Source organism: Vombatus ursinus, unplaced genomic scaffold (genome assembly GCF_900497805.2).
Source record: "Vombatus ursinus unplaced genomic scaffold, bare-nosed wombat genome assembly UNPS02010284.1, whole genome shotgun sequence".
Lineage (NCBI taxonomy): Eukaryota > Metazoa > Chordata > Mammalia > Diprotodontia > Vombatidae > Vombatus > Vombatus ursinus.
Window position 1 is genome coordinate 14009079 of NW_020950062.1, and position 23663 is coordinate 14032741.

General features: G+C 33.0%; 1 protein-coding gene across 3 annotated transcripts in view; it reads left to right on the plus strand.

Moving 5' to 3' along the window:
• CSMD3 (CUB and Sushi multiple domains 3) overlaps positions 1-23663 on the plus strand; it is a 1542511-nt gene that overhangs the window by 1418284 nt on the left and 100564 nt on the right. For 2 of the 3 annotated variants that reach the window (XM_027854053.1, XM_027854055.1), the window contains 4 exons: positions 6937-7125; positions 14064-14249; positions 16471-16665; positions 18751-18924. In XM_027854053.1, coding sequence (XP_027709854.1) covers positions 6937-7125; positions 14064-14249; positions 16471-16665; positions 18751-18924 — 744 coding nt within the window. The remainder of the gene's footprint in view (positions 1-6936; positions 7126-14063; positions 14250-16470; positions 16666-18750; positions 18925-23663) is intronic. The other variant, XM_027854054.1, reaches the window with a different exon arrangement.

Here is a 23663-nt window from a genome sequence, read left to right on the forward strand (position 1 = left end):
TTATATTTTCTTGGGTTCCTAAGATACATCAACTATTTGCTCGCTTGTGAATTGCTTGTACTATTAAATGTTTCATGGTCTTAACAAAGTTAGAATAAAAATGAAAATAATAGCCTTAATTTTCTGTTATCTGGGATGCTCTCTACAATAGCCTCTATCCATTGATTCATGAATCAAAAAAAAAATCTAAAAGCATGTATTAAGTACTTACCATTTACCAAGTATTGTGCTAAGTACTGAAGATGCAAAGAAATGCATGTATTCAAATTCATATTATTTTAACTTAAATTTATATAAAATATGGTCATTGGTTCCATCTTAATAGAAGTGTGTAGTTTAAATTTGAATAATCTTACCACTTCATGAAATTCATTATTTACATTAATCTTAAGCAAGCTGTAAGTAAAAAACATCCCCCTACCCTCAAGGAGCTTATATTCTAATGGGATTGATAACATGTCCAAGGAATACCTCTATATGTTAATGGAGATCAGTGATCTCCTATGTACAGCAACACTTACAGTAAAGTAGATCCCAGCCCCTCTCTACCTTCTCAACATGTTCAATTCTTGCCCACCTTTGCTCTAGTTTGTATGAAAGCATTCTGTGGGTGGCTGTGAATCACTCAAGCTGTCCATCTATTATTGCTCACTCTCCCTCCGTGACTAGACTTACTTCCCTTTCTAGTCATACATATCCTTGGTAATGTATTTTGTACCATATTTTCCAGTAAAATAATTATTGGCTATATGCCAGAGTCTACCTATATGCCTACATTGGGAGATCAGCATATTCTATATTACCTATATAACATAAGTACTAGGAAGTCTCCCTACCCTGAACTCCATACACTCACCCCCATTCATTATGCCTTCAGTATGGGAAACATCCCCTCTGGAAATTCGCTCCTAACTTAATCATATCAGGAAAGGAAACAAACATTAATTAAGCACCTACTATATGTCAGACTTCACAGACATCATCTCATTTGATCAGAAACTTGTGCATAGTATAAATGTTTTCATGCGATGGATAATAATGTTAAAAAAATTTCATTGGTGTCATTGAATAATTAGAAGTCATTTAAAGGGCTATAGAGCCATGAAATTGTCTTATAAAGATATAGAAACGAGAAAGCAGACATATGAGTAAGTAGTTTCTAACATCTTTTCAGTTATTTAAAAATTTTATTTTTTTTCCTCATTTTGGAATTATTGTCCTATTTTTGAGATGTCTTAAAATTAGTCCCTGATTACCTTCAAAATTACATTTACTCTAGCATAAATTTCTTTGTATCTTCTGTGGTCGGGTATAGTCAGTCAGTTTCCCCCTTATGTGTCATTCCTACTTCCTTATATAGCAGTCCAAGTTTTGATGTAGTAAGAGATCAGAAAAAGTGGTTCCATCGTCATAATTTATTAGGATAAAATACTATAGAAATTTTAGAAAATGTTTCAGTTTACCATTTGATATCTTTTTGTTCTATTTTCTTTTTTAGAATTAACTTTTATTTTTTCAATTAGCAGTCATTTTCTCTTTCCTAAATTCCCCTCTGATAATGAAAATAGCAAAAGTAAAAACACAACCCATATAGGAAATATGTATATACGTAATCTAGCAAAACAAATTCTCATATTGGCCATGTACAAAAATATATCTTTCATTCTGCATATTAAGTCCATGACTCCCTTATTAGGTAGATAATATTGATCATTGGCACTCTAGAGTAATGATTGGTCCTTGTGTTAATCAGTATCTTTAATAGTTTTCATTTTTACAATGCTATTGCATATGTACATTGTTCTCTTGCTTCTGTTCACTTGACTTTGTAACAATTAATATACTACTTCACAAGTTTCTCTGAAACTATCCCCTTCATAATTTCTTGAAGCAAAATAGCATTCCATTATATTCACGTAACATAATTTGTTCAGTCATTCCCTAACTGCTGGACATTCCATTGTTTTCTAGTCCTTATCATTTATAAATGACCTTCATTCAAAAATAAATAAATAATTTTAATTTCTGATTCATGAAACATTTCAGATGATCTGGCAAGTTTTTTGCATGTCTGTTTTCCCTCCACTGTTTTTTCTTCTTCTGTTTAGAAGAATGTGTTGCTTTGTGTTTTGTCATTTGCCATTGTAGTTTTTCTGAGATAATGGCATTGCATGACTCAAAGCTATATAACATTTTCAGGAAAAGAGTCACATTAAAGATAAAGGGCTTTTGGAATAGAAAACATGTAGGGATCATTGAAAGAACTATATAATTTTCCTGACATGGAGTAGGGCAGGATCTCTTATTACTTCTCGTTATAGGCCCAGCCATTTATGAATTGACATGGCTTGTCTGAGATGCAAGTACTATGGAGTCAATTCAATCAGTTGCCCATTTAACTGCATATCATATGAAGGTAACATACAAGGTGTCCAAAAAGTCTTAGTACAATTTAAACTTAATATTTAATAACTTAATACTTTTTTGTTGTTATTTTGAACTTGAAAAACACCAAGTATAAGCTATTTCTTATACAAGGGAAAACTGAAAAAAATTATGTGGAAGTGGAAATCACCAATGATATTTTTAAAGCAATTAATCAATAATTATTTATTAAGTACTTACTATGGGCCCGGCACTGTTCTGGGTTTTGAAAATACAATTGCAGTGAATGAAATATTTCCTTTGGAAAAGGAGCTTACATTCTAATGGGGGAGACAAATACATATATAAATGTACAGCACAAATACTCAATGAAAAAATGCATATATATAGAAATAATGAAATACAGATAGTTTGGAAGGGACAGCATTAGAACTTGGAGGAATCAGGAAAGCATATAACACATTCAGCACACTCATTCCAAAGCTATCTTTCTTGTTTTTGTTCCCCTTTGACCTTCTGTTCTCTCTGTGTTCTTTTTCCAATGCTTCCTTTATGATTTTATTTTTTTTCACCCTGTCACACTGTCATTACCTCCCTTGCTTCCAATTCTCCCCAATGATGTGAGATTTTCGTGGGCTTTAAATAAAGCTATTTTGATTGTGCATTATGTAATATATCTCCTAAGACAATGGCAAAGATTTTGTGAGTATATATAAAATATTAGGATGATGCCACTTGGACCATGATCTAGTTTATCTGAAAATCTTTTTCAACCACAATCATGGTTTTTAAATGTGCTTTTAAATATCAAAAACATCTTCCAAAGCCCCCACAATGTTTTGTTTTGTTTTTCAACAGTAAAAAAAGCAAAATCCCACAAGGTAACTGTTTGACAGTGTGTGCAAAATTCCACGCTCATAGTTTCCTTCCTTTCTATTGAAAGGAAGGATAGGTTTTTTATCTTCTTTTATCTGGTACCAAGACTTTGCTTTTCAGTGAATCTAAGTTCAGTAGTATCGTGGTTATGTTTTCATTTCTGTGGTTGTATGTCATTATATGTACTATTCTGTTGTTCCTGTTCTATTTGCTTTGCATCAGTTCATTCAAGTCTTCCCATATTTTCATTTATTCCTTGAATTTATCTTTTGCTACCCATTACTCTTGTATTACAATATTCTTGTCCATAGTCATTCTATGAACACCTATTTTGCTTCTAGTTTTTTTTTACTGCCACTAAAAGTGTTTTAATGAGTATTTTATTATCTATGGAAACTTTTTTTGTCATTGCCTCCCTTTGGGTTTATGCCCAGTAGTAGGATGGCTGGGTGAAGGTATATGAATAATCTGCTGGCAATATCACTACTGAATGATGATGATGCAATTTTTTAATCTTAGCAAAGATAATATAAGAATAGAAACAAAAATGTTCATTATGACCAAATTGGAATTACACTAAAGATGGAAGATAATTCAATACCAGAAAAATAATTTTCTGATTCGTATTTAATATTATTGTAGATAATGAAAGAGAAAAATTAATGATATGAACACTGGCAAAGAGGAGACAGATATTCCTATGTGCAGGTGACTTGATGATATATTTAGAAAAACTGCAAAATCAATTTTAAAACTAACCAAGATGATGAAAGGGAAATGTCAGGATCCTAAAAAATGCAATAAAATCATTAACATTTATATAGTAAAGCACAAACCAGGAGAAAATGAGAGAATAATTACATTCAAAATAACTTCAAAATACAGATACACTTAGAACTTATATACACATAATTATAAAATGTTCTATTTCTTAGGGGATATTATTTATTATTAAATTGTCTATTTTAATGTTAATAGAAATTAATAGCAAATATTTCAGTATTACATAAGAAACTAGATTTCTCTTACAGTTTTTTTTTTAAATAAATACATTTGGGAATGAGAGGGAAGAGAGAGAGAGAAAGATTAAAAATAAAGCAATAAATGTTTTCTCTTTTTATCCATGTTGAATCTAAAATGGTCTCTATCAAAACCAAGGAAGAAAAACAATTGGAGAGACTTCTGTTGTTCATGATTGAACCAAGCCCAATATAATTAAAATGATAACACTGTTTAAACTAATTTACAGATTCAGTGATTTACCAATTCAATTGATGTAATCTGACAAAATAAAAATAAAACTCATTTAGAGGAACAAAAGTTTTGAATTTTAAGAGAAATAATTGGGCAGGAGAGAAGATGGAAATAATGATGTAAAATAATATTACGAAATATTAATTTATATTATGTAGCAGTGATCAAAATGCTGATACTGATTAAAATATAGAAAATTAGATCAGTAAAAAAGGCAAGATAAAGAAAAGCCAGAAGCAACTGAAATTAGTAGTTTAGTGTTTTGTAAACCCAGTATCACAAAATATTAAGTGAACAAATATTTATTTTCCCAGAAAGTCTAGAAAAACTGAAGTGTGATTTGAAAGAAAATAGATATAAAGGAGCCTCTTTTACCTATTCCACAATATTCTCTGAAGAGATATGAAACCTAAATATAAAAGGTCACAGCATTAAAAAAAAATTAAAAGAAAATTGAAAGAGGTATCTCTCACAATTATGGTTAGGGAGAGAATTCATAACTAAAAAGTAGCTATAGCTAATCATAAATGACAGAATGGGCAATTTCGATACAAAGCTAGTAAGCTTTTGCACTAGCAAATTTAATGTAATTATACTGAGAAAAGAAAATATTGATTTGGCAAATATTTGCTTAAAGAATTTCTGATAAAATTCTAATGTCCAACTTAGATTCAAATGGAGAGCCATGCTCCAGTAGATAAGTAATCAAAGGAAGAGGGGGAAACAGTTCCAAAATTATTTTTGGAAAAGTTCTATAACTCTGCCACCATGTTTTGAGACATAAGTTTCAATCCAGTTTATTTATAGTATGCAAATGGCAATTACAAAACTTCCTTCTTATTCAGAGTTCACAGATCATAAGATCATAGATTTATAGCTGAAAGGGACTTTAGAGATCATCATTTATAATCTCCTCATTTTACAGATGAAGAAACTGGAGATCAGAAAGATTAAATAACTTGTCCAGGGTCACAGGCTATTAAATGCCCAGGAAAAGATTTGAACCCTGGTTCCTAACTCCAAGTCTGATATCCTGTCCACTAAACTATGCTGCCCTCTCAGAATTTCAGGTGGAAAAAAAAACAATGTAGTTGTATACCAAACAAATTTAAAAAGCAAAAGTAAAATGTTGAGCAAAGTATTATCATTTGCAAAGTGATTTTTTTATTTCAGATGTATATTGACTTTTTCCTTTTAGCTTTAAGAAATGGATTTTCTTTCCCATTTGTCAATATGGGAAAAATATTGCCAGGGAATATCTTTCGCTGAAAGTTACAAAATGGATGTTAGCAACTCAAATATGAAATATTGTAATTTTATGTGATGCAAAATACATATTTAGGATTCCTCAGAGTTTTTCACCCCCTAAACCTTGTGCCAGGAACCAATTCAATTGTGTAATTTTGAACATCAGATGGACTACCATACTGGTGGTATTCTGTGATAGAGAATGAGGTACCATGGTTTTATCAGATAGTTAACCATTCAAGAGAAAATTGAATAGAAATGATTTTTAAGAATCCATTTTCCCCTTTTAGCACTCAAAAGTAGCTTCACACATTGAAGATACTCTACTTTTTTTTTTAAAGGCAGTTCATGACACATAGAGTCCTAATCTCATGTATTTCATATATTGATGAAGAATGTCTCATTCTCCTCAGATGAGCAGCCTGAGATTTCTAAGAGTAAATGGAGCCTCTCAGCCTGAACCATCTGAAAAGCACACACATGCGAAACACTGGACATTATCTTTTGGCATTTCAGGCTTTCAGAAAGAGAAAGAGCTTTATTCCACTGAGAAGCTTCTATTGTTGTTTTGTTTGTTTGCATTTTAGTATCATTAGAGTGAATGTGACAGAATGTATATTTTTTTTAGCCAGACATCAAAACAGGTTATGAGATTTTATAGTCGTCTGCCTCTGTTTCAGTAAGGGGATATTTTGTGTATGACATGGCATAGTATGGATGTCACATGGGAAGTACAGAGCAGCATTTGCCATGTTTTTTCCTGCTGGAATATTTATAATATGTTTCAATCAAAAGCGCTATTTTTGAGGCACTTTTAGTGATAGGAGGTATTATTCAATAAAATGTTTATTTGTTCTTTGAAGTTTTGTAATATTTCAAGTGCATTATTCAGTGATAAACAGAAACTCATATAATGTGTTAAATAGAGATGACAATAAGAAGTTGAAAGCACAGTGATAGTGTGTTATTAAAAAAACAGGATAGGTATTTTTTTTTAAAAAAAGAATATAAAGCACAGTGAGTTTCAGATAAGCTACAATTCAAATAAATGAGCCTTTATTCATATTGAATTACATTATAGTCATTGTTTATTAATGTATAGAGACCTAATAATATGGAGTTTTTGATTCATGTAAGTAATTTAATTAGGAATTATTTTCTTCTTTTGGTTAGCTCTCTACTGTAGTACTCCAGAATCTCCCCCCCATGGATACATCATCAGTCAGACAGGGGGTCAACTTAATAGTGTAGTCCGATGGGCCTGTGACCGAGGATTCAGGCTTGTTGGGAAAAGCAGTGCTGTGTGCAGAAAGTCTCCATATGGATACCACGCATGGGATGCACCTGTTCCAGCCTGTCAAGGTAGAGTATATTGTGTCAAAATGAAATAACCCCATTAAGAAGCCTGTTATATTTTCAAAATTATGTCACTGGTTTTCCTGACTAAACTTGTCTGAAAATGCATGTGCTTTTATTTAGATCCATATATTCCTTTGAAGGAAATGATAGTACTGGATAATGAGAATTTAAAATGCACATTCACTAGAAGTTGCTAGAAGAGCCAATTGAAATTATAATTTTTTTTGCCATTGACATTAATTAAACTTTTTTACGGTTCTGTCTTTTTCCTTGGCATAATTATGGTACCTGTAAAATCTGTTATCTCAGGTATTTATTTGCCAGAAACCTCTTGAACCAGATTTGGAAATACTGATGAGATTAAGCAGGCTATACTGAGACAAGACCTTGAAAAGTTGGATTGTTGCTTTAGTTTGAGGGCATGGCCATCATGTCACAAAAGAATAGTTGATTAAAAAGTTTAAAAATACATTTAATCACTCATAATTTTGTTTTCACAAAATCAAACAACTGGAAAGATTCTTAGTTTTCTTGTTAAATTCATTTGTAGCTTTGGCAGGGCATGGTTATACTCTTCAAGTCCTAAAATGAGAATGTAGAAACAATGAAAACCAGAGATGAAAATATTGACATTTTTGACCTCCTATGACCTGAAACATTAAACTGCAATCAGTGTATTTCATGTAAATATGATAGTGTTGGGTTGATACAGGATCATTTTATTAAAAAAAAAAAAAGATATTGAAATAGAGTTAGTCCTGAGTCAGTCCAGCCAGAGTACAGAATCACAGGATTGAAAGGAGATTCATAGACCAGAATTCAACACATATCTAAAGAAGAGTCTCCTCCATAAGAACCAAAAAGTGACCAACCATGCTTTGGCTAGAGTCCCAATGAGGAAAACTTCCTAGAAAGTAAATTTCACTTTTGCACAGATCTAATGACATTTTTTTTTATTATCTTAATCCAAATTTGATGTTGACATTTCCACCTGTTGCTCTTAGATCTGTCCTTTTGGGCAACACAGAATTAGTTTAACCCCCCTTCCATATGAGGGCCCATCATATTTTGAAGGGATAGCCCTCTATTTTCCAGAATAAATATACCCAGTTCCTTCACCATAATCCTCATATAACATGATCTTGAAGCACTTTACCAGGGTTAGGACATACACTTATGACACTAAGGGAAGAATCTATCACCAAAAACTGTGGAATCAGGTAGGCAGTACTGTCAAGAGCTCATTCAAACTGAATAGACCTTGAGTAAATAATCTGGAAGAACTGACCATCTGTGTGAAGAGTAACTGTAACCAAGATAATTAAATAAGACCTTGGGCTCTTTGAAGAGTGATATATTTGACTATGTGGGATATTTTCCCAGATCTTTGAAGTTATTGTTCTGCTAATTTGGCATTAGTTGCCTTTTGGAGTGATTTATTGTTAATAACTTCTATGAGTTACAACGCAATTTCAACAACTAGACAGCCTAGTGTAAGGATGAGGAATCTGTGGCCTCGAGGCCTCATGTGGCTTTCCAGGTCCTTGGGTGCAGCCTTTTGACTGTAACAGGACAAATCTATATTTGTTCTGTGAAGTTTAGATTCAGTCAAAGGGCCAAACTTGAGGACCTAGAGGGCCACATGTGGCTTTGAGGCCACAGGTTCCCCACCCTGACCTGGTTCCTAACTACAGACAGCTTATAGTTACAGTCACCTTTTATGGATTTCTACAGTGGATATCTTTCCCCCTACTTGGGTTTAATTTCTGAATTTGTCAAACTCATACACATCTCTGATTAAATCAAGAAGGCAAAAGTGAAAGGATGTTCTTGCATGTCCAATATCTGACTGTAATCTAGTCCAATGTAAAGAAAGTTTCTATTTCTTAATAGTTATATTCAATAAATATATCCTCAAGTCCAGTGTAAGTGCCTCAAAGAATCACAGTCTTTCAGGGTTGAAAGGGCCTTAGAGGTCATGGGTTCAACCCATTTTTGAACAAGAATACCTTCTACATCCAGCTTTTAGCCAAGGATCTCTATGCAGAGAGGACTCATTATATCCTCTGAGGCCTATTTCACTTTTAGATAGCTATAATCATTCAGAAGTTTTTCTTTGCATATACCTTACTGCGTCTTCCACCCACTGTCTCTAATTCTTCTTTTTTGGGAAAAAAGCAGAACAAAGCTTTCATATGATATACTTTCAACTTCTTTAATGCAATTGTCATATTCCCCTAAATCTTCTCTTAAAAGGCTAAAGCTGTCAATTTCCTTCAGTGAATTCTCTTATGATCTTAATTTAAGCCCTTCCACTTTCATTGTTCCCTTTCTCTGGAAGTTTTCCAGATTATCAATGTACTTCTCCAATATGGATTGCACAATTAAATACACTATTTCACATGTAATCCAATTAGGTCAAAATAGAGTTTCACTCTGTGTGTGTGTTTGTATAGATATATAGATATATGTGTGTATTTTTATCATATTGAATTGAACTGTCTAGGCACATGCCTCTCATTTTATATTGGTGAAGATATCTTAAAAAAAATCAATAGGCATATTACATTTCAGATTTTATCAGTACAACAACTAGTTAAAACAAGTTTCTGTGTTGGGCTTTAATCATACCCAATAAAATTTAGTGGTTTTTCCCCTTGCTATTTTAGGCAGTCTTTTTTAGGCAGTAGAAGGAAAATACATGAAGTTAGTATATGAAGTTAGTCATAGAATTATAGAAGGAAATTTTTTTGACATTATCAGGATTATTTGCCCATTATTTAGAGAAAAAAAATTGTTTTGACAAATTTGATTGGAATAGAAAATGATTGTGTGTTGGAAAAACTAATGGATTTGGAAACAGGAGCCCTTAGTTCACATTTCACCTTTGTGACCTCTGGGCAAATCACTGCCTTACTGGGCTTCATTTCTCTCCTCTATAAATTAGGGATAATGATATTTGGAGTGCCTGTTTATCAGGTTATTATAAGGAAAACACATTGTAAAACTTAAAATATTACTTAGTTGTGAGGAGAAACTTCTTAAAATTTCCAGTTCTCTCCAGCTTTCCTTTATATGATTTTTTAAAATGATTTTTGTCAAAACTTGCCTAGGTTTTCCAACTAGAAGATTACAGATGTTTAAAGAAGGTCGATATCAATAAAATATCTAGATCATTGCTTATCACAGCCTTTACAATGATGTACTTCGAATTTTTTTCATTGCCAGTTAATCTCATTTAGATCAGATTATTCCTTTGTCATTAAAGTGCTCAATGCTGGGGAGGAATGGTTCTCTTTTTATTTTCCCTTTGTATGCTGGGAATAAGTTTTTGTAATATTTCTTGAATGTAGGTGCTTCTCCTTTTATTTTAAGATATATTAGTTTCTCAAACTGAATAAGTTTCCAAAATAATTTCCTTGGTAATGAATTGAAAGATATATATTCTGAACTGAGAGCTCTACATAGAAGAAAAACTAGGATTTGAAAATAAGTGTCAAGCTGACAATACAAAATTCTCTCCCTACCTTCCTCCTTTCCTCACTCTCTCCTTCTCTCTCTTTTCTCCCTTCCTCCATCTTTTTCTCTTTTGCTCATCACGGATTGTAATTTTCCGGAGGCCCACATAAAAATGTAATGTTGTTTCAACAGAATTCAGGGAGCCTTTTACCTTTGCAGTACTAGTTTAGGGTTCTATAATTAATAACAAGGATAATAGCAAGGATAATTGTATGCTTATTATTCAAAATTGGATAAATAACTTATTAAGCCAATTTCATTGCTTTTCCACAGTCTACAAGGTACAAAATCATGAATGGATCAAACTCTTCAGTGTTAGGAATCCTGCAATTCAGCTTTGTCAGCATTATGTTGATTTCATTATGTGTTCCCACCTTTCTAACCAAACCCTTTTGCTTTTAGAGCAATGAATCTTGAACTGAAAAATGCTCAAGGTTATTAGAAATATTACAATGAAACTATTCAATTTAGAGAAGGAAACAATACAGAATGTACATCTTCCTACCCAAACTCATATTTTAATATTGATTCCTTATAATAATAACAAATATATAGATAGTTCTAGTGATAGATAGGTTCCATGTGATTTTCCTTCAATTTATTTGTGATCAAATCTAAGAAAAGCATTATGAAAACATTTGATGATTTGAGTACAATTGACAATTGTAGCATTGACAATAATTGACAATAGCATCAAGATGTAATCAAATACTATAGAATCATATTATTCAATTCAATTAAAAAAGTATTTATTAAAGGGAAGGAAAGGGGAAGGTAATAACCATATATATAGCAACTTCTCTGTGCCGGGCACTGTGCTAAGTGCTTTTGATAAATATTAACTTATTTGATCTTCACAACAATCCTGTGTGGAAGGTGTTATTATTATCCTCATTTTACAGTTGAGGAAACTGAAGCCATCAGAGTTTAAGTGACTTGTGCCAGGGTCACAAAGCTAATAAGTATCTGAGACCACATCTTCCTGACTCCAGGCCTAGAGCGTTATCCTCTCTGCCATCAGCTGCTTCATTGCTAGGTATATGCCAGGCAATGGCATGTGAGTAGGGAGTTTAGGACAAAATAAATGCTCAACCCATAATGCACATTGAGTATCTGTGGGGATACAAGGTATGAGTTATAGAATAAGGATAGAGATTGGACCTGTGATTTATTTTACTTAGGGAATTCCCACATGACTAACTCTCTATCAATGCATAACTAGCAACTTTTCTGCAACTTATAGTTTTAGAGAAGTTGTAGAGCAGTGAGAGGTTAAGTGATTTGTCCAGGGTCACCTGGCCATTTTATGTCAGATGTGGGACTTGAACACAAGTCATCTTGGCTGTTAGATCAACTCTTCATCCACTGTACCATGCCGTATCTCTGTGAACTATACCAAAGTTTTATTTTAGTGATTTCTCTAGGATAAAAATCTAGAGTAGGGAAAATGAGCCAAAAATAGAAACTGGCCTCCTTGGGTCCAGTTCCCAGGATTGAGACAGGTCTATATAATCTCAGAATACTCGGGGGGGGGGGGGGGTTAAGAAGGGCTGGGCCACAGGACATATCCAGGATGTATGGGCAGGATTCATCGTTTTTGGTTTTTTTTTTTTTGAACTTCGCACATCTTTGAGGTTTATCTAAATTATTATAAGCCAGTGTACTTGCCCTAGAATTAGGTGAGCTACGACAACTTATCATGACCTCCATTTGGATTGTTTGTATATTACAGGGATTTATTCAGTTAATTCTCAGAATATTGAAGTTGCTCCTGGAAAAGATCTGTAATTATTTGAAATAGTTTAGTCTGACCATCAATGTGGAGAAGACTAAGTGGAGGAAGAATTCCTATTGTCCAGATTATGACATACATTTGAATTGACAACCTATGTATGTTGTCTAGATTATAAATAGATTGATGATTGATAGATATACATACATACATACATACATACATATGCACACATATCTGGGACAGTGTGTTTAGTATATTGCAAGCTCCTTCAGTGATCCTAATATAGCTGTAGAAATAAAAGTCCATCTTTTTAATATCTATATTCTACTATATTGTCATATGGTAGCAAATCATGGCATACAGAATATAAAATGAATATCATGCAGATGGCAATGGAGGTGTGCATGGCAGTTATGAGAAGGCTACAAAGATGTCATTGAGGAAATGCATGATTAAAAGAGAAAATGGGCTTGCCTTGTAATAAAAGTGAGAAAGAACAGGCAAAGATCTATAGTGCTTCACTAGTATCATCATGATATCAGAAGAAATTGAGGAAAGCCTCCAACATGTTGACCCCCTTTCACTAATTTCTGAGACATAAACAAGAGTCTCACAGGATTAGCAGAAATGGATTGGTTGTTATCTCTATCATTAGAATATGCAATGAAAGGAATATTCATTTAACTTTTGAGTATATATTTGAAATTTGGAGGAAGGGTGAACATGCTTTTCAGGACTACTAGCCATGGGAGGTCTGGACCCACTCAAAAACTTAACTCTGCATCACAGTCATTGTGGGCCTGAGTGCATGGCATTGGGAGAGGAATTCAAGAACTATGTCAATTGGAAAACTGTTGGTATCTCCCTAAATCACTTTAGAGCTATCCTGAATGTGAACATGGACCGATGTGCTCTCAATTAGCCAAGTTAAATCTACTGGGACAGAAAATATTTAACTAGGCAAAGAGTAGAGGGAAGATGATGGAAGTAATCACTGATCAATTTGAGCAGTTCCCTTCTCAAACTGATGATATTTTAGGGCATATGCCCTTGATTTAATGGCACTGAAAAATATTTCTTCTTGGGAGTGACCATACTCACAGAAGGGGAATGCCCTTCACTTACTTTCAAACAATAGCCCATGAATTATAATTTCATCAGGTTAATAGAAATTCAAACTGATCAGTGATTCCCCTGATCATCACCCTACTCTCATCCCCAAAACCCACACATATCCAAACTACAGGGACTGGACTGGATGAAGAAGGATAAAAAGATTTGGCAATCTTTGCTCCTTTTCTCTTTCCCTCAACAACAAAATCTATGCCATTTTTCCTATATTCCTATATAGGAAAATTCCAGTTTTTCCTATATTCCAGTAAGCACAAAAGTACTGGTCTCTCTACACAAGCTATTTAGGAACTAAATGGAAAACTATATAAAAAAAATCAGGGATAAAGCATCAGGAATCTAGATATGGCATCTGGATAAATAAAAGTTTCCATAACGTACCTTTGAACAACACTTATGCTTGGAAATTAAGGAAATCCTTTTCTTCACTTTAGCATTTTTTCAAAGGAATTGATAAAACCCCAGATACATTTTTATATCTTTTTTTTTTTTTTATAAACCAATAGACTTTTCTCAAGACAGATTTAGTAGCATTTTGGGTTTATGTTCTTTTCAGCAATTTCTTGTGGGATTCCTAAAGCACCAACAAACGGTGGAATACTCACAACAGATTACTTGGTGGGGACCCGTGTTACCTATTTCTGCAATGATGGCTACAGACTCTCCTCTAAAGAACTTACCACCGCAGTATGTCAGTCTGATGGAACATGGAGCAATCATAATAAAACACCTCGCTGTGTGGGTAAGTAATAGAATTTTCATAATTTGTATCTTTATGTCAAAAATTGTCAACTTTCAAAGCCCATCTACTACTGAGATTACTGTTAAGATGAATTTGTTTATTACAATGGGGAACATTCACAGTTGATCCTGCTATTGTAGGTATCAAAGTACCAAGAAAATGAGGAGCATCTCCATTTTTTAAAAAACATGTTTCAAAGTTTCCAGACAAAAACATTATTAAATGAATGGAACTCTAGCATAATATCTTCATTATTTTTATGTTTCAGTTACAAATCTATCTACAAGTCTATGCTGAGTACAAACAAGTATACTAGGTCTGGATCATAATTAGAGTGGGAAGAAACTCTGGTCTAGCCCCTGAGACCTGGTGCATGAATGTCTTCAACAATTCCCTAGGAATTCATCATCCAGTCCTTGCTGGAACAATTCTAGTAATGAGGAAATCACAATGTCACGAGGCAGTGCATTTTGTTTTGGGACAGCTCCATTTTGGGCACGGTCTTACACTGAGCTAAAAATCTATTTCCCTATTAGAATTATAGAATCATATTCATGTATTATTTGTAGTTATGCCCTCTGGAGACCCATATAATCTAAAGAATTGCTCCTCCAGATGAGACCTTCAAATATATAAATATCATATGTGCTTTTTTTTTCTCTTCTCCACATTAAATATCTCCACTCTTTTAACTCTTCTTGTGTATTATTTTGAATATAAATACTAACATAGAGTTGATTGCCCCACCTGTTCCTCATTGCTAGAGCAGAAATGAAATAAGAGGATGTATTAAAAATATTTTGTATGAAATATAAAATAAAAGAATTTTAAAATAGTTGTGTGACAATTTGGAGACAACAAGCCTGTTAATCAGATTACCTGAGAATTTGTCACCCTCTTCTACATGTGCTTTTGTTTGCCATTCTCCCTCTGAAGATTCAGGACTTAGAACTGAATATGGTATTCCAGAATGAATGAAATTATCTTTTGAAAAATATCATTATTTTCCAACATATCTAACTCTATCTTCAGGGGCTAATTATATGACCAGTGGATTATCTGTGATATTGAGTCATCTTCCTTCTCATTGCTTCTGACTGAAATTTAAGGTTTTCCCTTTTATTCAGATTGGACAGGGAAAAGGAAATGACATTTGTATATATCATCATATGTCATTTATTCATCCCTATGTTATTTATAGTGATATTTCTTATTTATATTCACTTAAAGATTCATAAAGTACTTTCTTCACAATAACTCTCTGAAGTAGATCGTGTGTTAAAAACTGTGTATTCATTAAAAATAATTATAATTTGTTTTCACACTTCAAATAGGTATCTATTCTTACTACCATTTACATTAAGATAAACAAATATTGCAATAGACTAAATTTATAACCAACCTTTTTAAGAAAGAGGACATACTCTCACGTGCAAGTCCTTCTACATACGGGACACTTCCTACAAATTTAATAAAGTTGTTTTCAACACCATTTTAAAGAGAATGGTTTCACATACTTCTAGATGGCAATTCATATACCATACTAAATGTAGTTTACCTACTTAAAAATATGACATGGTAATTGGAATGGTTCTACCTATGGCATGATTTAAGGAGACTAAAAGTAAAGACTGTAATAAAAAATATGACATTGATCATTTCATCTCTATTTCAAAATGAAATATGATCACAGAGGAGGATAAACATAATGGTGAAGGGCCTTACATGCTTGCCATGCCAGGATTCATTGGAGAAAATGAGGTTGTCCGGCTTATGAGAGAGATAATTTACAAGGGACATGAGATTTGTCTTCAGGTATTAGAAAGGTGAATATAAGGAGGAGAAATTAAATTCATTCTACTTGGCCCTACAGGCCAGGTGTAGTAGACACAATGGATAGGAGTCACAAAGAAATAAAGTTACGCTTGATGTCAGGCACAGCTTGCTAACAATCTCCTCCATACAAAAGTTCAGTGCACCCCATCAGAGTTGGTAGATTCCCCTGCACCAGAGTCTTTTAAGTGAAAGTTGAATGATCAGGTATGCACTAGACTAGAGCGGTCTTGTTCAGAAACAGTTTGGTCTAAGTGGCTTCTGAGGCTGCTTCCAACTCCAACATTCTATAATTCATTAGTCAAGCACAAAATAGATATTCCAAAAATATTTCTCTAACAAATAAAAGATTGAATTAATTAAGACAGTGTGTTTTTTATTCATATAGTTGTTACTTGCCCAAGCATTAATTCCTTCTCATTGGAACATGGAAGGTGGCGAATTGTGAATGGCTCCCATTATGAGTATAAAACTAAAGTAGTTTTTAGCTGTGACCCTGGGTATCATGGATTAGGCCCAGCATCTATTGAATGCCTTGCTAATGGAACTTGGAGCTGGAGAAATGAAAGACCATACTGTCAAAGTAAGTATTTACTTCTCTAGTTTTGTTTTGTTTTGTTTTGTTTTCCCTGCTACAGGGTTTTCATATGAAAAATACCAGGTGACTGAAATGCTAATTTGATGACTTATCTTTTCTTTCCCAAAATACACAAGTAAAATATCAACTAGTACTATCAGATATTGGTGCTAAACCTGTGATAATGATGATGATGATAATGATTAAATGTATTTGTTATTAATCTGTTGTTATTCAGATCTGTGACTATATTATCATGGGAATTTCCTGATGCCATTATTACTTCCACTGATGTATATCAGTTTATCTCTAACTTATCTTCTCAGATAGTTGACTTGGGCACTGAGAAGCTAAATGACTTACCCATGGACACTCAGCCAGTATGTGTTGGAGGAAGAACTTGAACATAAGTCCTCTTGACTGTAACACCAGGTCTCTATGCACCATACCATGATGATGATGATGATGATGATGATATAAACAAAAAATAATAAAACCTTGCATTAAAGGAATTCTAATTCCTTTTACACAAACTTTGTGTCATTTACTTCCATGATACCATCATGAGTTAGCTGAAGTAGCTATCACCATGCTTATTTTTACAAATAAGACAACTGAGGCATTTAGCAGTTAGGTATTTTGCTCAAGTTCTCAAAACTGATCAATGACAATGTGAGAATAGGCTTATGATACACAAGCCAGTATTCTATGCACTAGTCTGTTCAAGTGGCTGGAAGTGTGACAGAATTTAACTTCAGAATTATGTAGGCCATGAATTCATTGCCCAGTATTTCAGCTCCGATATTCTAGAGACTACTGAAAATAGATGAGGGTTCTAACTCGTTATATCTAGCATGTAACAGTAAACTGATAGAAGTTACAATTACAAATATAGCCAAATCTCTAATACTTTATGACAAAAGAAAACTAGCTGCTTGCCCTGGTGAGTAAATAAATCATTCCCTAAAAAATGAAAATATTAAAAAAAACTGAATAACAGTTTTTGAAATTTACTATTGCACTATCCATAAAGCTTAATGACTCTCAAAAACAATTTCCCTTAAAAGTACAAAATTGACAAGATCATAAATATTGATTTCCAATGAAGCCCTACACAATCGCAATTATTTAGTAACTAGAAGAGGTAATACTAGAATGTATGAAGCTACTTAACTGAAATGCTTAAGTAGACTCTTATGGAAAAACAGAAAATAGCATTTGAAAATAACCTGAGCCATTTTCTCTTTTCAACTAATTGCACTATCGAGTTGCCATATTAAAACTTAGCTTGAGTTTTCTGTTTAGGTGAATATATACATTCTTTAGAATGGCATCAGTACCATTTTATATGGGAACCCCAAAGTTGCTCAATAAAAAGTTTTGTATTTTAGGAAGTCAAACCATCTAAAAGCCCTTTCTGAGAAATCCTAGGACTGTTTCTCTGTGGTAAATAGAACATGGACATCTTCATTCTACAATTTAGAAAACTAATGAAAGTAGAGGCTATGTAGGTTTATGATGATTGCACAAATTAGAAGTGCCATGTGTAAGAAAATACATAATGAAAACTTTTCTGTTGACTAAATCTTAATATCCTGAAGTTTCTGATTTCAAATTCTCATATTTTGTTCAACAGCTCATGATTCTTTTTGGTGCCCTGTTTTGTGAGAATATGTATAATTTGTATGTTAAATAAGTGACTATGACATATGCAATATAAAACATAAAATATATAACCATATTAAAATACATTATTAAATCATATTAACTAGCTCCCAAATTTAAAATGTTTCTCTTGTACACTATCACCCCAGATTTTCTCCTTTATTCAACAAATACATTTTAATTTGCCCCTGGACTTTTCCTGACCTGAAAAATAGCACACAGCTCCCCCAAGGGGAGGCTTCTCAAGAAGTAGGTTGTCAACATGATTTGTTCCATTTTCTTCTATAAAGTTGCAAAACCATTTCTGTCATGTATTACAATCTCCAACTTGAATGAGTTAAGTGATACTGTGAATTGATAATATTATTTTTATTAAACTATGCATAGAATATTAATTTCTAAAATTATTCAACTTTTTTATTTAAGTTATTTCTTGTGGAGAACTTCCTACACCTCCAAATGGAAACAAGATTGGAACTCAAATCTCATATGGATCAACAGCTATATTTACCTGTGATTCAGGTTACATGCTTGTTGGCTCTACTGTAAGAGAATGCCTTTCTTCTGGACTCTGGAGTGGAACTGAAACCAGATGCTTAGGTACATACTTTAATTACCCTACTTAATTTACATATCATTATTTCTTACAAAATTGGGAAGCAGGAAAAATGAGAAAAGTCATTTTTAAAATTTCTCTCTAAAATGCCAGTGAAGTTACATTCATTATGTATTATGATAGAGTATAACAGCACTATAGAAACTACTTGACTAAAATATTTAATAAAATCTTTCGTGGCAGCTTTATGGATAAGATGGAGAGGTATGGGATAGATTATCATACAATTAGATAGATTGAGAGTTGTCTTCATGGTCATATGTAAAGAGTACTCACTAATGGGTTGATATTAATTTGGAGGGAAGCTTCTAGTGACCCCTTTTGTTTAACATTTTTAGTAATAGGGGAAGGGAAGGTAGAGAATTTATATTTATATCTATATAGTATATAGATATAACATTATAATCATTTATATATTGCCTACCATGTGCCAGGCACTATGCTAAGCACTATACAAATATTATCTCATTTGATCCTGACAACAACCCTGCAAGGTAAATATTTTTATTATTCCCTCTAGCTCTTTCTTCCTCAAAAAAAAAAAGAAATTAAACTATATTTATTTTAGTATAATTTGAATATGTACTTCTTCATGTGCATATTGTTTCTTTCCCCTGATAGGATGTAATCTTCTTGAAGGCAGGGACTGTTTCATCTATGTCTTTTATCAAAACTTTAGGAGTGTGCGGTGACCAATTTCTTGTACTTGTACCAGAACGCAACAGTATAGAAGAAGTAAGGGAGATGTTGAGCCCAAAAGAAGTGTCACATTGTGATGGTCAAATTGATGGAATATATGAATTTTCCATCAACAAAACTAAATATGCCCCTGGAAAATCAAGGGCTAATAATAGCAGTATCTACATCTGTAGTGGAGGATAAACTAGACATACCTAAGAGGGGCAGCCTCTGAACTCTCCAAGGGTCCCATCTCTTGGAGCCCAGAAGAGAATTATTGTACAGAAGAACTTCATAAGGACTTCAGAAATGGAGCCATGAGAAACCTTCCTTTCAATCAGGAGCTGTAAGATATCTCTTTGACAAATGTGTTCCCTGAGCTTGCACACATTTTTCATTGGTCTTTGTACACACTCATGTGAGAGTTTCTCTCTGATTTTATGGATCTCAGATTTTGTCAAAGTTTTTTGTACCGATTATTTTTATTATGTAATTTCAACACATGTCCCATTATAAAAGATAAATAATAAAAGCTGGCTGGTAATCAATGATGAATGTTTTCTTTGGGCCTTATGAATGATAATATTAGAAAATCACCCCCATCTTCCCTATGTTAGCCCTAGAACCCTAAGAAGAAAAGTAGCCAGCCAATCTCTAGGTAATCAGCCTTACAATGCAAGTAGGAGTTGGGAAAAGTAGCCCAATGGGAGTGCTATATAGATTAGCAAAGGCATTATTTAGTTAGAGAATCTTCATAGTATGGCACCAAAATGTTGAAAGGTCTTGAGATTAGATAGAAATATATTTAACATATAACATACATATGTGGATGCTTATAGTTATGCATTGTACTTATATACATATGTGTACATATATGTGTTGATATACACATAAGTGCTAAAAGAAGTAGGGATGAAGGATGTTTAGTCTGGAGAAGGGAAGATATAAGAATATAGCTCTTTAAGTATTTGAATAGCTATAGCAGTGGAAGATGAATTAGACTTCCTTTGGGTTCCAAAAGGCAGAAATACAATCAATGAGTTGAAAATATCAAGAGACAGATTTTAACTCAATCTGTCAAAAAGTAGAATGAGCCATATCAAGAGAAAGTATATACCCTCTTACCAGAGGTCCTCAAGCAAAGACTGGATAAACAATTTTCTTTGTTACAGAGGGAATTTTTGTTGAAGTATGGGTTGAGAAGATGGCCTCTGATAACTCTTCTAACTCTGAGATTCTGTGAATCTTTGATTCTGTGATTTGGATTCAAAAGATCTGGACTTGAGTCCTAACCTGACATATGTCAGTGAGAAAGTCCCTGAAGTTTCCTGAGTTTTAGATATCTCATTTATAAAATGAGGATAATACTTTCATTACCTATCTCAGTGGGGTGTTGTGGGGGAGGGGCTTTGTGTAGTACAAAGCACAATCAGTGTTTACTACCACTACTGCTACCACTACTACTACTACTATTATTATTATTATTATTATCATAAAGTAAGGAAACGCAGGGTACCCCAAAAGTCTTAAAACAGCTATTTCAAACTTCACTGAGACTTTGGGATACATTGTATATAGCAAATAGCACACAATAGAAAAAGCTCTTAAGGCTGAAGTTAATTGACTAGCAGTCTTTATGAGAAATTTGATATTAACCTCATGTAACCTCGTGTAAAATGAGGGATAAGGCTAGGTGATTGCTTTGTTACTTTCTAATTCTACATTCTATCATCTTAGAGTACCATTCATTCAGGCATAGGGAATAACACCGTGGGGAAAATTTATTGAAAGTTATAATAACATCTAAATATATGATTGGACTAACATTAATCATATTCAGCTCATGCAAAATATATATCAACTATTGACTAAATGTTCAATGAATACATTATTGCTCCAGCATTTTAACTTTATTTTATGTTATGTTTTGTGCTTTTTTACTCTGATTGTGTAATTCTACAGTATGATTTGGATTTGTTTTTAGTCTTTGAAGTAAAAATAGAACAGTCCTATTGATGGTATGAGTGTAAGTGAATGAGGAAGGAAAGTTACATATGTCAGTATCTTTCTCTTAAGAAATTTTTTGATTTCTTGAAATTTCCAGAGTTTTAATTTCTTATTAATGTAATTAGTCATTTCTTTCTTGAATGATCTATAGTTTGTTTGGTGTGAGCACTCTTTTCACCAACACAGTCTGCAGCATCTCAGTACATTAGAAGGTATCATCAAGTTGATAAAATAAAAAAAAAAACTTACTGTGATCATGATGAGTTTCTTCAAATATAGATAAGGCAGTAAGAGGACAAGAGATATATAATCCATCACAGATCTCTTACTGAACACCTTTCTTACTGCTTACTTTCTAGCTTAGTAGCTTATTCAATAGCATCCCCTGCAAGAAGTGAGGTTAAATTACATAATACAAAGAAGCATGAGAATAGGACTATAGCAGAAAATTTATTTATATTTAACTATATTTACATCCAAACCTTTACAATCCCATTTGTGAAATAGAATTTTGGTAGATTTTTTTTAAACTTTAAGTTCTTTTAAAATATATTATGAAGACTCCTCACTAGTAAAATGGTGAAGATATTTATCTACATAAACTCTTTTTGTTAGTATTAAAAGAATGCCATGATTTATGTTTCATCTTGTTTTCAAATATACTTCATTAATTCTCTTAATATTAAAATGCTGTCATGATTTATGGTTCATTTTTCTCCAAGGAAAGGGTTTAAAGATATGACAATACAAGTAGAATTAAATACTAATGACATTTTCTGCACTAATTTCTAACCTGCCTATGTAGGAAAGACTTTTTATCTTTCTCTTAACAAACCTAATAAAAATACTACAGAGAAAACAGAGTACTGTTAAATGTTCCCAATTTAGCTCTATGTGCTAATTAGGTTTATAGTTGGTAAAAAAGAAATTAATGACAAAATGCTTATACTTCAGTATTTTAAAACACATTTTCTGCAAGAGGATAGGAGATGCCTAATGATACGCTTAAAAATATTCACATATTATACAATCTTTATTTGTAAATTAAAAGAGAATAGCCAGAAGCCTTTAGTTTAAATCTGAGTTTCTCTGAGGCAGATTTGCTAATAGGCATACTTTAGAATCCAATAATACAATTTTATTAGGCAAAGTATGAAAAGAATTATAGAAAGTTGTCAAAAATATAAATAGGAATGTAGAAGAAATAAGAATATGAAACTTTTTCAGTGTGTATTACTGAGTCAAGAGGATTAATATTATCTGACAACTTAGTTTGTTTGCTTGTTTTATCAGTTGAACAATGGCCATCAGTATCCATGATTGACCCACATAGTTCTCACAAAGTCAATCAGTCAATCAGTAAACATCTATTAAGTGCTTACTATGTTCCAAGAACTGTGCTGCATGTTAGAGACAGAAAGACAAAAGTAAAAAAAAAAAATGCCTACTCTCAAGAAGCTTACATTCTATTGTAGGGAAAAAATGTATATGTATATGTACAAGAAAAGATCATTTTGGGGGGAGAGGTGTTAGCAGCCTTGGTGATGCAATACTTCTTAGCCTTTTAGAGTATTCTAAATCCAAAAGATGCAGCAATCAGTACTGTGATCTTCTCTAGAGCTGTGCAAACAGTTCTTTTCAGGATATTTTTGGCTTAAATATGGCCTTAAGACCAGTGATCATGTGTGAAGGGGATTTGGTTCAGGCCCAACCCTGAGTCTTTCTTCACCCTGGATTCAAGTACTGGACATATTCAAATGGTGAACGCAGGCCAGGGGTCCCCATCCTATATATACATTCACAAAAATTCCTTGTTAGTACAAAAATAAAAGAATTTAAAATTTTCTAACACTTAAAAAATATACTACTCAAGCACAAATCTGCTAATATATGTATAAATGAAGAATATGAGTTTCTACCTTAAGAGAATTTAAGTGATTAAGCTATTTTTAAAATTTCAAATTCCATATTATCTAAATATGATCAATGTGATTTATATGTGTACAGACATATATACATACCCATACATGTGTACATA